Source organism: Podarcis pityusensis (assembly GCF_964106645.2).
Source record: "Podarcis pityusensis genome assembly, chromosome: 2".
Lineage (NCBI taxonomy): Eukaryota > Metazoa > Chordata > Lepidosauria > Squamata > Lacertidae > Podarcis > Podarcis pityusensis.
The window spans coordinates 121,104,371-121,118,306 of NC_138029.1; the positions used below are offsets into that span (position 1 = coordinate 121,104,371).

The window sequence follows — 13,936 nt, forward strand, 5'->3', positions numbered from 1 at the left end:
AAAACTCGGATCCACTCCTGCCTTGCCATACTGTGGCCCAAAAACGTGGTTCCGAAGCACAGATCCTAATGGATCCTCATGATTTTTGCACTAGATCAGCCGAAAGTCATCATCAGATCAAACATCATGTCCAGGGGCACAGCCTGCACCACAAAAAACTCAGATCCACGGCTTCCTGGCCACTCCAAGGCCCAAAAACGTGGGTTTGAAGCACGGATCCTCATGGATCCTCACGCTTTTTGCATTGGGTCAACCCAAACTCACTGTCAAATCACACATCATGTCCAGGGGCACTGCCTGCACCACAAAAAACTCGGATCCACTGCTTCCTGGCAACGCCATGGCCCAAAAACGTGGTTTTGAAGCACGGATCCTCATGGATCCTAACTCTTTTTGCTTTGGGCCAACCCAAACTCACTGTCAAATCACACATCATGTCCAGGGGCACAGCCTGCACCACAGAAAACTCAGATCCACGGTCATCTGGCAACGGCATGGCCCAAAAACGTGGTTTTGAAGGTCGGATCCTCACGGATCCTAACGCTTTTTGCATTGGGCCACCCCAGATTCACTGTCAAATCACACATCATGTCCAGGGGCACAGCCTACACAACAAAAAACTCGGATCCACGGTTATCTGGCAACGCCATGGACCAAAAACGTGGTTTCGAAGCACGGATCCTCATGGATCCTCATTATTTTTGCACTAGATCAGCCCAAAGTCACCATCAGATCAAACATCATGGCCATGGGCACAGCATCCACCACAAAAATCACAGATCCATGGCTTCCTGGCCATACTGTGGCCCAAAAACGTGGTTTTGAACGTCGGATCCTCACGGATCCTAACGCTTTTTGCATTGGGCCACCCCAAATTCACTGTCAAATCACACATCATGGCCAGGGGCACAGCCCGGACCACAAAAAACTGAGATCCACGGCTTCCTGGCCATACCGTGGCCCAAAAACGTAGTTTTGAAGCACGGATCCTCATGGATCCTTACACTTTTCGCATTGGGCCAGGCCAAAATCATTGTCAAATCACACATCATGGCCAGGGGCACACCCTGCACCACAAAAAACTCGGATCCACGGCTTCCTGGCAACTCCATAGCCCAAAAACATGGTTTTGAAGAACGGATCCTCATGGATCCTCATGCTTTTTGGAGCATCTCCACGCCCATTGTTCTGCCCAGACACTGATGTCCAGCACCAAGGGCCTTTTGGTGGTTCCCTCACTGTGAGAAGCAAAGCGACAAGGAACCAGGCAGAGGGCCTTCTTGGTAGTGGCACCCGCCCTGTGGAATGTCCTCCCATTAGATGTCAAAGAGATAAACAACTACCTGACATTTAGAAGACATCTGACGGCAGCCCTGTTTAGGGACGTTTTTAATGTGTGACTTTTTAATGTATTTTTATTTCATATTTTTTTTGGAAGCCACCCAGAGTGGCTGGGGAAACCCAGCCAGATGGGCAGGTGTAGTGGTTTGGAGTTACTTGTGCGTAAGCCGACCCCGTTTGGGTGCTTGGTTGCCTGGTTAAACCCTTCGGACTGCACAGCCCATCTCCGCTTGACTGCCTCAGTCACTGGCAGAATCTGTCTGTGGGCGTTTCTTAAACCTCTGCCAGCATAAAAGCTGTTTGACACCTAATCGTCTCCGCCTCTCATTGCGCGGGAGTCTCCTGCGCAGGGTGGGCGTGGGTAGTGGAGTGCCTGGGCTCTCTTCACTGACTTCCAGGGAAGAATCCCGGAGCCCTTCCACCTCCTCTTCCCATTGCTCTCCTGGACTCTTGGTGTCACGCGTATTTCCTTCCCCTTCCACCAAGCTGAGTCTCCCCCTTGTGCTGGGACCTTCACCTGCAGAATCTGAGACCCTCTCCTTCTCCCGTGTCTCTGATGTCAGTTCCCTGACAGTGACCAAAATGTAAAAGGTCTGGAATCCAAGCCCTATGAGGAGAGACTTAGGGAGCTGGATTTGTTTAATCTAGAGAGGAGAAGATTAAGGAGTGACATGATAGCCATGTTTAAATATTTGAAGGGATGTCATGTTGAAGAGGGAGCAAGCTTGTTTTCTGCTGTTCTAGAGACTAGGATGCAGAATAATGGATTCAAACTATGGGAAAAGAGATTCCACCTGGGCGTGGTAATCCAGTCAGGGAAAAAGGGAGGCATACTATGTTTAGGGCACTGTTTCCAGCCCCTTCCCCTTTTCAGGGTGAGCATAGTGGATCCTAAAAAGGGCTGCTCAGTCATGGATACAGCTGCTGAGCTGCTCAACTGCCTCATTCCTTGAGTCAGAACGACTGAACGCCCATGTGTCGGTTCATGACTAGGGGCTTCACATTCCTGCCCCCGTAGCCATTTAGTGATCGCCATGGGGGGAGGGTTTGGGGGGGTTGGGTTGGGTTTTTGGAAGATGCCTGTGCGTGAATTTGTTTTATGTGTGTAGATCAGTGCACACTGACCAACGCACAGTCTTTGCAGTAGGGCTCTGTTCTGATGGCATGAGTAGTCACGACGAACTGGTGGATCCTATCTGCTGCAGCCTTCATCTGCCTTCACAGCCGTTGTAACACACTGTTTGTTATCACCCACCTGTTCTGCCATTGAGGACTTCTTGGATCATTCTTTGTCTAGCTCCTTCCCTGTTATGTACTAAGCTTGGATCCTAGAACAATAGGCAAGTAGGATCCTAGAATGCAAGAACTGATTGGCTTGCAGGAAAAGACCAATCAGGCTCCAGGAGGGAAGCAGAATCAGCCAGTCAGACGGGACTCATTGTGTAAATAATGTATATAAAAGCCTGAGGTTTGGGGGGAAATTCAGTCACTGTTTTACAAGCTGCAATACAGAGCATGAAATCACTACAGGACTCTGAGCATATTTAATTTTCTTTGACCTTACCACCTTGGGTGACCCTGCTGGGAGTACGAGATTCCCAACGGCTTCGCTCACAAGGGTCATAGGAATGTGCAAGCCCACTCACCATGACAAGTGAGAGAACTGAGATAGATTGCACTGAGCCCTGGTCTCATTAGACAAAGTGTTCCACCAAAATGGCTCTGGCTCTGGTTGAGGACAGCTGGATATGTTTTGGGCCAGGGACCACCAGTAGGTTGCTGTAAGATGAGCGTCACACTCATGCAGGTGTATTGGAAGATAATTCCCACAGATAAGAAAGGTCACAGACTGTTTAGGGCTTTAAAGATTGGCACCAAAACATTGAACCTGATTTGATACTCCACCTGGAGCCAATCCAGCTGATTAACAACCAACTGAATGTGGGCTCTCCACAAAGTCCAAGTAAGAACTCATGCATCTGCATTTTAGACCATTTGGAGTTTCTGGAGCAGTCTCAAGGGTAGCCCTGCATATCTCTCTCTCTCTCTCTCTCTCTCTCTCTCTCTCTCTCTATCACATTTATACCCTGCACTCCCCAGCTCAGGTGTACAGCAAGTTAAAGTAGTCTAGTACAGTGGTGCCTCACAAGACGAAATTAATTCGTTCTGCGAGTTTTGTCGTCTTGCGATTTTTTTCGTCTTGCGAAGCACGGTGTCGGAAAAGTTTTGGGAAAGCTTCAAAAATCACCAAAGTCTTCAAAAACCTCAAAAAAGGCTACCACACCGCGTGCTATGAGTTGCTCCTCGAAGTCAAGTCGCAACTGTATTAACGGTGTTAAGAAAAAGGAAACAAACTTGCAAGACGTTTCCGTCTTGCGAAGCAAGCCCATAGGGAAAATCGTCTTGCGAAGCAGCTCAAAAAACCAAAAACCCTTTCGTCTTCCGAGTTTTCCGTCTTGCGAGGTACCATTGTATGCAGGTGACTACTGCATGGATCACCATGGCTAGGTTGGAAAGGGACAGGTACAGTGCCAATTGCCTAACCTGACATAGATTCAAAAATTCCAGTTTGGCTACATTTGTGACCAATGCCTCCATAGAGACAGAAGCATCCAGGATCACACCAGGACTCCTGATGGCAGCTACAGGTGACTATTGCGCCCCATGAAGAGCTGGGAGCTGGCAAACCAAACTGAAATTATTCTGGCCCAGCCATTGGACGCCCATCCTTAAAGGATAGAGATTCAGCCGACTCCGTTTCCTCCATCCTAGCACACCCACCTAAAAATTGGCCAATATATCCAGGGTAGCATCTGGCCAGAGCCATGAAGCAGTAGATCCATGATGTTTGTGGTCAGATCTGTGGTTATGTACAAGATATGTGAATAAAGGGTGAATTTGGGGTTCCCCAACGCAAAAAGTGTGATGATCCATGAGGATCCGTCCTTCAAAACCATGTTTTTGAGCCATGGAGTGGCCAGGAAGCCATGGATCCGTGATTTTTGTGGTGCAGGCTGTGCCCCTGGCCATGATGTGTGATTTGACAGTGAGTTTGGGTTGGCCCAATGTAAAAAGTGTGAGGATCCATGAGGATCCGTGCTTCAAAACCACGTTTTTGGGCCACGGTATGGCCAGGAAGCCGTGGATCCGTGATTTTTGTGGTGCAGGCTGTGCCCCTGGACATGATGTGTGATTTGACAGTGAGTTTGGGTTGGCCCAATGCAAAAAGCGTTAGGATCCGTGCGGATCCGACCTTCAAAACCACGTTTTTGGGCCATGCCGTTGCCAGATGACCGTGGATCTGAGTTTTCTGTGGTGCAGGCTGTGCCCCTGGACATGATGTGTGATTTGACAGTGAGTTTGGGTTGGCCCAAGGCAAAAAGCGTGAGGATCCGTGCGGATCCGACCTTCAAAACCACGTTTTTGGGCCATGCCGTTGCCAGATGACCGTGGATCTGAGTTTTCTGTGGTGCAGGCTGTGCCCCTGGACATGATGTGTGATTTGACAGTGAGTTTGGGTTGGCCCAAGGCAAAAAGCGTGAGGATCCATGAGGATCCGTGCTTCAAAACCACGTTTTTGGGCCATGGAGTGGCCAGGAAGCCGTGGATCCGAGTTTTTTGTGGTGTAAGCTGTGCTCCTGGCTATGATGTGTGATTTGACAGTGTGTTTGGGGTGGCCCAATGCAAAAAGCATGAAGATCCATGAGGATCCGTGGTCCGCAACCACGTTTTTGGGCCATGGTATGGCCAGGAAGCCGTGGATCCGTGATTTTTGTGTTGCATGCTGTGCCCCTGGCCATGATGTTTGATCTGATGGTGACTTTGGGCTGGTCTTGTGCAAAAATCATGAGGATCCATGAGGATCCGTGGTTCGGAACCACGTTTTTGGGCCACGGTATGGCCAGGAAGCCGTGGATCCGTGGTTTTTGTGGTGGATGCTGTGCCCCTGGCCGTGATGTTTGATCTGATGGTGATTTTGGGCTGATCTAGTGCAAAAATCATGAGGATCCATGAGGATCCGTGTTTTTTAACCATGTTTTTGCGCCCCTGCGGCCCCACGAAATAGTGGATGCATGATTTTTTTGATGCTGTCTACAGAGTAAGACATGGTCTACAGTATCATGGTGGTTTAATTTAATTTGAATGAAAAAATCATATGAATTCACGAGGATCCGTCTAGATCCGCCTTTTACCTTTTTCCGTCAAAACATTCGCAGGTTTGATGTAACATTTATGAACTAAGAATAGAATTAGGAGGGAGAAAATAGGTTGAAATTAATTGAGGAAATATATAGTAATTGTAATATATTGTAATGCAAGGAGAATAAAAGGGGGGAATGGAAACGGGGGGGGGGAGGCAATTATTGCAAATTTGGATTGGATATGTATGTACCAAAAGAAAAAAACGTTAATTTGAAAATTGAAAATAATTATAATAATAAATAGTTTAGAAAACGTTTTGGGGCTCCCGTGCAGCTGATCCAGCGGGTCTGTCCGGAGGCGAGACCAGCGCCTCTCCTCGATCTCTGCCCGGAGACGCCCAGAGGCTCCTGCCGCTCGGCTCCGAAACGGTTAAGAGCAGCGGCGACAGAGCTGAAATTCCTAGAGCGGAAGAAAAAGAAAGGCTGCCGGGAGAATAGGAGCTTCCGCTTCCTGTCTCGCTTTGGTGCGCGGGTGGGGGTCAGTTGCTGGTCATGGCGGCGGCCGTACTTTCTCGCGGAGGCGCTTCAGGTGCGTCTTATTATTATGTATTATAAGGGGAGGGAGAATGGGGGTGCAGCTGGAGGGAGTGTGGGGAGGGATGAAAAAGAACCCCGTTAGGCAAACCGTTTCAATGTAAGTTTTTTCTGTCTCCTTTTTCTAGTCGTCAATTTACCCAGATTTTCACATGTTATTATTTTTAAATAGTGTTAATTTTAAATAAGTTAATTTAAAATTATTTCAACCTCTTGAAAGTTGGTCAGCATTTTGGTGTAGATTTCTCCTAATGCCCACGCTTTTGCAAAGGGTATTTCCCATAATATTTACATTTGCCATAATTAATGCATTCTGTATATAATTCAGCTAAAATGATTCATTTATAGGTGTTTCCCCCTTTGTATGGGAGTAGGACATCTTTTCCCAATGGAAGGGCAGATCTTTCTCCTCCCTGCAGGCCAACTCTGGCAGGTGGGGGACCTTCCTTGGGCTCCCCATAGGGCTTGGGGTCAAGGCAAACCCTTAAGCATTGAAAAACCTTCTGCTGGGGCTCCCCCTGGAATTTGTAATAATTTTTATCCGGCCTGATTTTACTATTATTAAATTTATATACCTCTCAATACCCACAGGCCTCAGGGCCATTCACAGGATAAAATTACAATATAAGAACTCAAAGTACATTATCAAAACATAAACAAAAACAAGCCAATACCCCTCAACACACACATTTTATATATTTTTTGTTTCAATTAAGTAAGCAGTTTCTGCAAGAGCAGTTCGGGGCAGAAGAGGTTTTTAAAAAAAGGAGAAGCAAGCAATTTCAAGTCCACTTTAAAAGTGTGGCTGAGGCCATATACAGACAGGCTAATAATGATAATAGTACTGGTAATACAACTACTAATAATATGAATACCCCAGAGGGTCCTCGCCCACTTTGTGGAGCCCAATTGGCCCCCTGGTACACTCCAAGCTGGGAGACTGAGCACAAGTGGATGAAAGACCCGAATTAATGAAACCAAACACTGGTAAGGGCTCATTATCAAGCCTACCTAGTGGCAGTGAAGGCAGCAAAGAAGGCATAGTTTTCTGTCTCCATTGCATCCTCAACATGTCGTCTGGCAGAGATTTTCCAGTTTGTACAGGGCCTTTAACAGGCTGGCCCAAAGGGGGTGGTAGAACCAGCAGTAGCTGGCTGTGACTTGTTTGCAACGCATTTTTGGCGATCAAATTGCTTGTATCCACCAAGACCTTGACTCTGCTGTTACAGCAGATGAGTCTCATGGGGCGTCCAGAGCACATTCTAGTCCTGTTGTGTTGGATGAGTTTTTTCAGTTGGTCAGGCTCAAGGATAAGGACAAGGTACTTGGCTCAGTCAGGGTGACCATGTGCACTCTAGACCCTTGCCGCTCTTGGCTGATAAAAACCAGCAGGGAGGGAACAGCAGGCTGGGCCAGGGAGATGATCAGTGTCTCTTTACGAGAGGGGGTGGTCCCTGCCTGTTTGAAGGAGGCAGAGGTAAAACCACTCCTTAAGAAACCTTCTCTGAATTCCTGAATCCTAACTAACTACCGGCCAGTTGCTAATTAACCTTTCCTGGGCAAGGTTCTGGAGCGAGTAGTCACAGACCAGATCCGGGTGCTTTTGGAAAAAACTGATTTTCTGGATCCATTTCAATCAGGTTTTGGCCTGGTTTTGGCACAGAAACTACTTTGGTTGCCCTGTACAGTATGTTGATTTCTGTCATGAGAGAGGCAAGGGAAACATGTCCCTGTTAATTCTTCTTGACCTCTCAGTGGCTTTCAATACTATCGGCCATAGTATCCTTCTGGAGCAGCTCTCTGAACTGGCTTTGCGGTGCTTCCAGTCCTACTTGGATGGTCGTTCCCAGAGGGTGTTACTTGGGGAATGCTTTTCAGACCCATGGAACCTTCAATGTGGGGTTCCACAGGACTCGATCCAATCCCCCATGTTGTTTAACATCTATATAAAACTGCTGGGTGGGGTGATCCGGAGGTTTGGAGTACATTGCCAGCAGTATGCTGATGACACTCAGCTCTATTTCTCCTTCCTATCTGCTGGTGAGGCAGTGGAAGTGCTGGACCAGTGTCTTGCCTTCGTAATGGACTGGATGAGAGCCAACAAATTGAAGCTCAATGCAGATAAGAGTGAGGCGCTGTTAGTGGGTGGTTCCCTAGAACAGATGCCTGGAAGCTTGCCTGCTCTTGATGGGGTTACACGTCCTCTGAAAGAGCAGGTTCGTAGCTTGGGGTTCTCCTGGATCCTTTGCTGTCGCTCGAGGCTCAGGTGGCCTGGAGTGCCTTCCATCAGCTTTGTCTGGTGGCCCAGGTATGCCCCTGGGCCCAGGGATAGTCTAACTACCGTTGTCTATGCTCTGGTAACTTCAAGGTTAGATTTAGATATGCATTATACGTAGGGCTGCCTCTGAAGACAGTTTGGAAACTTGAGCTAGTGCAGAATTCAGCAGATATGTTGCTCACCGGAGCAAGGTGGTTTGAGCATTTTACCCCCATCCTGGTCTGACTGCACTGGCTACCAAATAGTTTCCGGGCCCGATTCAAAGTGCTAGTTTTGACCTATAAAACCTTTAATGGCTCAGGACCACAATACTTCAAGGGCTGCTTCTTTCTGTATGAACCACCTGGACCCTCAGGCTCTCTCTTGTGGGCCTCCTCCTCAAGTGGTCTGGAGGGTAGCAACACAATAACAGGGCCTTCTCTGCAGTGACTCCCCATCTGTGGAAAGCTGTCCCCAGGAAAGTTCACCTAGCACCTTCATTATACACCTTTAGGCGCCATGCAAAAATATTTTTATTCTGTGATCTTTTCTGTGAATCATGCTGACACCTCTGGGTATAGGGCAGTATATAAACTCAATAAATAATAATACTAACATTCATACTTTAATTATTTGTACCCCACGGATCTGACTGGGTTCTCCGAGCCACTTTAGCTGGCTTCAAACAAATATAAAAGCATAATAAAATATTAAACATTAAATACTTCCCTATACAAGGCTGCCTTCAGATGTCTTCTAAAAGTTATATAGTTGTTTGTTTCCTTGACAGCTGACGGGATAGCTTTCCACAGGGTGGGCACCACTGCCAAGAAGGCCCTCTGCCTCGTTCCCTGTAACTTCCCTTCTCACAGTGAGGGAACTGCCACAAGGCCCTGGGACCTGGATCTCTGTGTCCTGACTGAATGATTGGGGTGAAGACTCTCCTTTAGCATTTCATCAGTTTGCCTTTTTATTCCATCAGGAGATGTTGAAAGGATGCTGGCAGAAGGGGAACAATCCGAAGTCTCACCGAAAGGATCCCAAGATGAGGGGGAGCAAAGGGATCTGAGGGTTCAAGATGGAGGCAGAAGGCGAGAGGGGAGACGAAAGCAGAAGCCGGATGGTGACTCTTGTACGTCTCAGGGTGGTGAAAACCAAATTCCCAGAGAGGAGAAAAAGCATGAATGCACTGTGTGTGGAAAGATATTGGGTAGTCGGTCAGCTCTAACCTCACATCAACAAAGAGTACACACAGGAGAGAAACCGTATAAATGTTTGGAGTGTGGAAAGAGCTTCAGTCAGAGTAGTTCCCTTATCTCCCATCAACGAATTCATACAGGAGAGAAACCATATACATGTTCCGAGTGTGGAAAGAGCTTCACTCAAAGTAGTGGCCTCACCTTCCATCTAAGATCTCATACAGGGGAGAAACCGTATACATGCTCAGAGTGTGGAAAGAGCTTCACTCAAAGTAGTGACCTTACCTTGCATCAGCACATTCACACAGGGGAGAAACCATATACATGTTCTGAGTGTGGCAAGAGCTTTAGTCACAGCAGTGCGCTTACTGGACATCAACAAACTCATCGAGGCACCAAACCTTATAAATGTTGGGAATGTGGCAACAGCTTCAGTCGCATCTACTCCCTTTCCTTGCATCAAAGAATTCATATACGGGAGAAACGATATACATGTTTGGAGTGTGGAAAGAGCTTTAGTCAGAATGGCACCCTTACCTTGCATCAAAGAGTGCACACGGGAGAGAAACCGTATAAATGTTTGGAGTGTGGGAAGAGCTTCAGTCGTGGTAGCTCCCTTACATTGCATCAACGAACTCATACGGGAGAGAAACCGTATACATGTTCGGAGTGTGGAAAAAGCTTCATTTGCAGTAGGCCCCTTATGTTGCATCAAAGAACTCATACAGGGGACAGACCATATAAATGTTCCGAGTGTGGAAAGAGCTTCAGGAACAGGAGTCACCTAACTAGACACCAAAGAAGTCATACAGGAGAGAAACCATATACATGTTCAGAGTGTGGAAAGAGCTTCAGTCAGAGTAGCGGCCTTAATAGACACCAAAGAAATCATACAGGAAGGAAATCTTAGAAATGTTTGGCGTATGGAAAGAACTTCAGTGACAGGGGCTCCCTTCCTAAACAGTAAAAACTCATACAAGGGAAATATCTTAGAAAGGGCTGGAGTGTGGGAAGATCTTTATTCATATCAAGTAACTCCTACAGAGAGTAAAACAATGATTGTGTTCTGGTCCCCCCATGTTTGTCATTCACTAAAATGCTTGCACTTCCCGTGACAAGGCAGGAGCCATTTTTGGGAATTCCTGGGCAGAGAGCTGCTGTACCCTAGACTGCAAAAAGAAATCAACCTTATCCAGCACGCAATGCTAAAAAATCAGATTCTGTTTTAAATGCAGTTTTTAGATATATTTTTACAGAAGAGCATCCAGAATTGTTAAAAATGCCTGTGTTAGGAAAACAATTGCCCTAGATACCCTAGTTCAAGCTTTCCCAAACTTGGGCCTCTAGCTGTTTTTGGGACTATGATTTCCATCATCCCTTAATACAGCTAGCTGGGGGTGATGGGAGTTGTAGTCCAGAAAGAACCGGAGACCTAAGTGTGGGAATCCTCCTCTAGTGAAATGTGAGGATACGGACGTGAACTGCGCTGATTCAGTTGTAGATGGCATCTTTCATAGCTCTGATAAGAGAGGAGTTCAGGGGGGAAACAGCCTCTTCCTCTGATGACGTCTCTCCCCCTGCCTTGCTGAACTTGTGTGTTTCTGCTTCCTTTCAGCCATGGGATCTGCTGCTGTTCAGGCTCATGCCACTGTCTGTGTTGCCTTGCCAGAAGCTGCCCACTGGTCTCCCCCAGCCCTACTCCCCCCCATGTGTGTCATTCACTATAAGGCTTGCACAAGCCATTGTTCGCCACTGGCAGAGAGCCTGCCCAGACCCCAATGTGTCTGTTTCCTGCTGCTGTGTAACTTCTAGTGCCAAAGGTTGCCCATTCTCCACCAGAGAAGAAGGCAAGCAGATCCTTAAGGCTGGGTTTGCTCTTGAAGGCCATAGGAAAGCCACGCTGCCGCCGCACAATTTCTGTTCTCATCCTGAAGCAAAGTTCTTAGCCTCAGGTACTATTTCTGGGTCTGTAACCTGAAGCATCTGTAACCCAAGGTACCACTGTATAACCCTTCCCCCAATGTCAGTTGCTTCCTGTGTCTCTGTTCTCCCCCTCTTCTATCATGTCCCTCGCAACAGCAGTCGATTGCGTTTCTTCCTTGATTTCATGCTCCTTTTCTCTTTGGGGGCCTTACCAAATAATTGTGTCTCTTTCTTCCCGGTGAATGTTGGGAGAGTGAGAACGAAGGAGAGTCACATGGAGGTGCCTTGGAACTAACCAATTGCAAAGAGAGGGGAGGCCAAATCACACGTACGGAAGGAAATGAGGGACTTCCGGGTTAGCACCATTGGCAATGGCGGAGTTCCTCTGACTGAGAGGAACCTGCTCCACGAAAATCGGGTCTTGCCGCTGGGGTAAGGAAATGAGATGAGGAAGAATAAATCCCCTGCCTCTGAAGACGGTGACATTTTGGAAATCCAAGAAAACATGGATGGAGGAAAGGAGAGGACTCTGTGCTTAGTGTATGGGGAAAGCTTTGGTTCGAAATCGAGCCTCACTGCTCATCGGAGAATCCACACAGGGGAGAAATCCTTTAAATGTTCAGACAGTAGTAGGAGCTTCAGTGACAGATCAACCCTCAAAAGGCACGTGAGAATCCACACAGGGGAGAAACTGTTTAAATGTCTGGATTGCTTCGGTCGGAGCACCATGTCGGGAATTCAAGCCCATATCAGGAGAAACTGGCAACAAGCCCATGCACCCGGCTTGATTCCCTGTTGACCTCCCTGGCTGCATTCCCCAGCAAGCGCAGGCAAGGTCTCGATAGGCGATTCTTCTCAAACGTGAGAAGAACACCCCCCCCTCTTTCCTGCCCCCCCCTGGCAGGGGAAAGAGATAGACAGAAACGTATTTACATGCTTTTATTTCTGTCTTTGCAGCGTTACAAAAAACATGACTGCTCTCTTCAAACTCCAGCAGTGTAGTGACAAACACTTCCTGTACTTCCTGGAAGAGCTCATATTACACTCTGAGCTAATTCCGGTGCTTCGCACTGTGAATTGACTGTCCCTCTGTTTCCCACGGGCAGTGCCAGCATTCCCATCATGTTTACTTTTCAAGCTAGTACTTTGCAGCAGCATTGCATCCATATCGTAACACACCACCCTCACTTCCCATCGCAGGATCCACACCGGGGAGAATCCGTATAAATGCCTGTAGTGTGGGAAGAGCTTCAGCCCTTATGAATACCTTACTCTTCATCAGAGAATCCACACGGGAGAGAAGCCCTATCAATGCCCTGAGTGCAAGAAGAGGTTCAGTAGGAGACACAACCTTTCATCGCATCAAAAGATTCACATGGGTGAGAAGCCGTACAAGTGCCCGGAAAGAGCTTTAGCGACAGCATGAACCTCCGTTCACACTGGAGAATTCACCCTAACCCAACCTCAATTCACATAAGAGAATCCACACAAAAGAGAAATACTTCAAACACTCAGCGTGCGGAAAGAGCTTCAGTAATAGCTAGTACCTCAGTTCCCACCCAAAAATCCACACAGAGGAGAAGCCGTTTAAATGCATAGCGTGCGGAAAGAGCTTCTGTTTTAGTACTAGCCTTATTTCACATCAAACTGTCTACACAGGGGAGAAACCCTTTAAATGCCTCAAGTGTGGAAAGAGCTTTAGTACTAGTAAGTACCTTGCGTCTCATCAACGGAGTCACAGAGGAGAGAACCCATAGAAATGGAGACTGCAAGGAGAGTTGAAGCCAACGCTAGTCAGCCAGTGGACCTAACTAACGTAGATTCATTACTTGCAATGGGTCTACTCTGAGGCCAAACCTTATGAGGAACGGTCAAAGGAGCTGGGTATGTTTAGCCTAGAAAAGAGGAGATGCAATAGCCATTGTCAGAGTTGCTTCCAGATCCTAGCTCACCGAGGATCACGCTAGCCAGCGATCATTAAATAAAAGTCTTTATTGAGTTACAGTTTCCATTCTCAAGCTGCTGCGTGCAACCCTACGTCTAATGGTTAGATCGGCGAAGCTCCATCTGAGTCTCCGCCCTTTGTACACCAACTTAATATCCTAGCCTTGCTCCACCTTTTCCGCCTGACTGTTCTTCTCTGGGTCCCTCTGCCCCCCGGGGTCTCTTCCTTCCGGGATTCCTCTGACGCTGACGCTGACCCCCCTGACTCTTCTCCCTCCTTTCGGCGGGCTTTAGGACCTGGCTCCCTTTCCGGGCTGCCTACTGCACCACCTTCCTGTGCATTTGAACTTGGTGCGCGCGCCCAACCTTCCACCTTCCGTCTGACCGTTTCTTCGCTCCCCGATGGAGGTGTGGCCACTCCTGACTCGTGCCCTCCCCCCTGTTGTGAGCTGCCAGCGCTTGACCCCTGGCGCCCTTCCTCTTCCCTGCTCTCTGGCGGTGACGCTGGTCCCGATTTCCAACTGCTCCCCTCTGAG

The 13,936-nt window shown here is 47.9% G+C and overlaps 2 protein-coding genes across 3 annotated transcripts in view; both read left to right on the forward strand.

Annotated features, from left to right (window-relative positions):
* Positions 1 to 13,936, forward strand: part of LOC308469923 (uncharacterized protein) — a 29,546-nt gene that overhangs the window by 9,186 nt on the left and 6,424 nt on the right. Inside the window, exons 1-2 of one of the 2 annotated variants that reach the window (XM_080993032.1) lie at positions 5,977 to 6,072; positions 9,317 to 13,385. In XM_080993032.1, coding sequence (XP_080849158.1) covers positions 6,036 to 6,072; positions 9,317 to 10,443 — 1,164 coding nt within the window. In that variant the 5' untranslated portion in view covers positions 5,977 to 6,035 and the 3' untranslated portion in view covers positions 10,444 to 13,385. Of the gene's footprint in view, positions 1 to 5,976; positions 6,073 to 9,316; positions 13,386 to 13,936 lie in introns of those variants that run through there. The other variant, XM_080993037.1, reaches the window with a different exon arrangement.
* The window catches only part of LOC308469757 (uncharacterized protein), a 127,900-nt gene continuing 121,828 nt past the window's right edge, over positions 7,865 to 13,936 (forward strand). The window contains exon 1 of the mRNA XM_080992670.1: positions 7,865 to 8,155. The gene's annotated coding sequence lies outside the window, so the exon portion shown is untranslated. The remainder of the gene's footprint in view (positions 8,156 to 13,936) is intronic.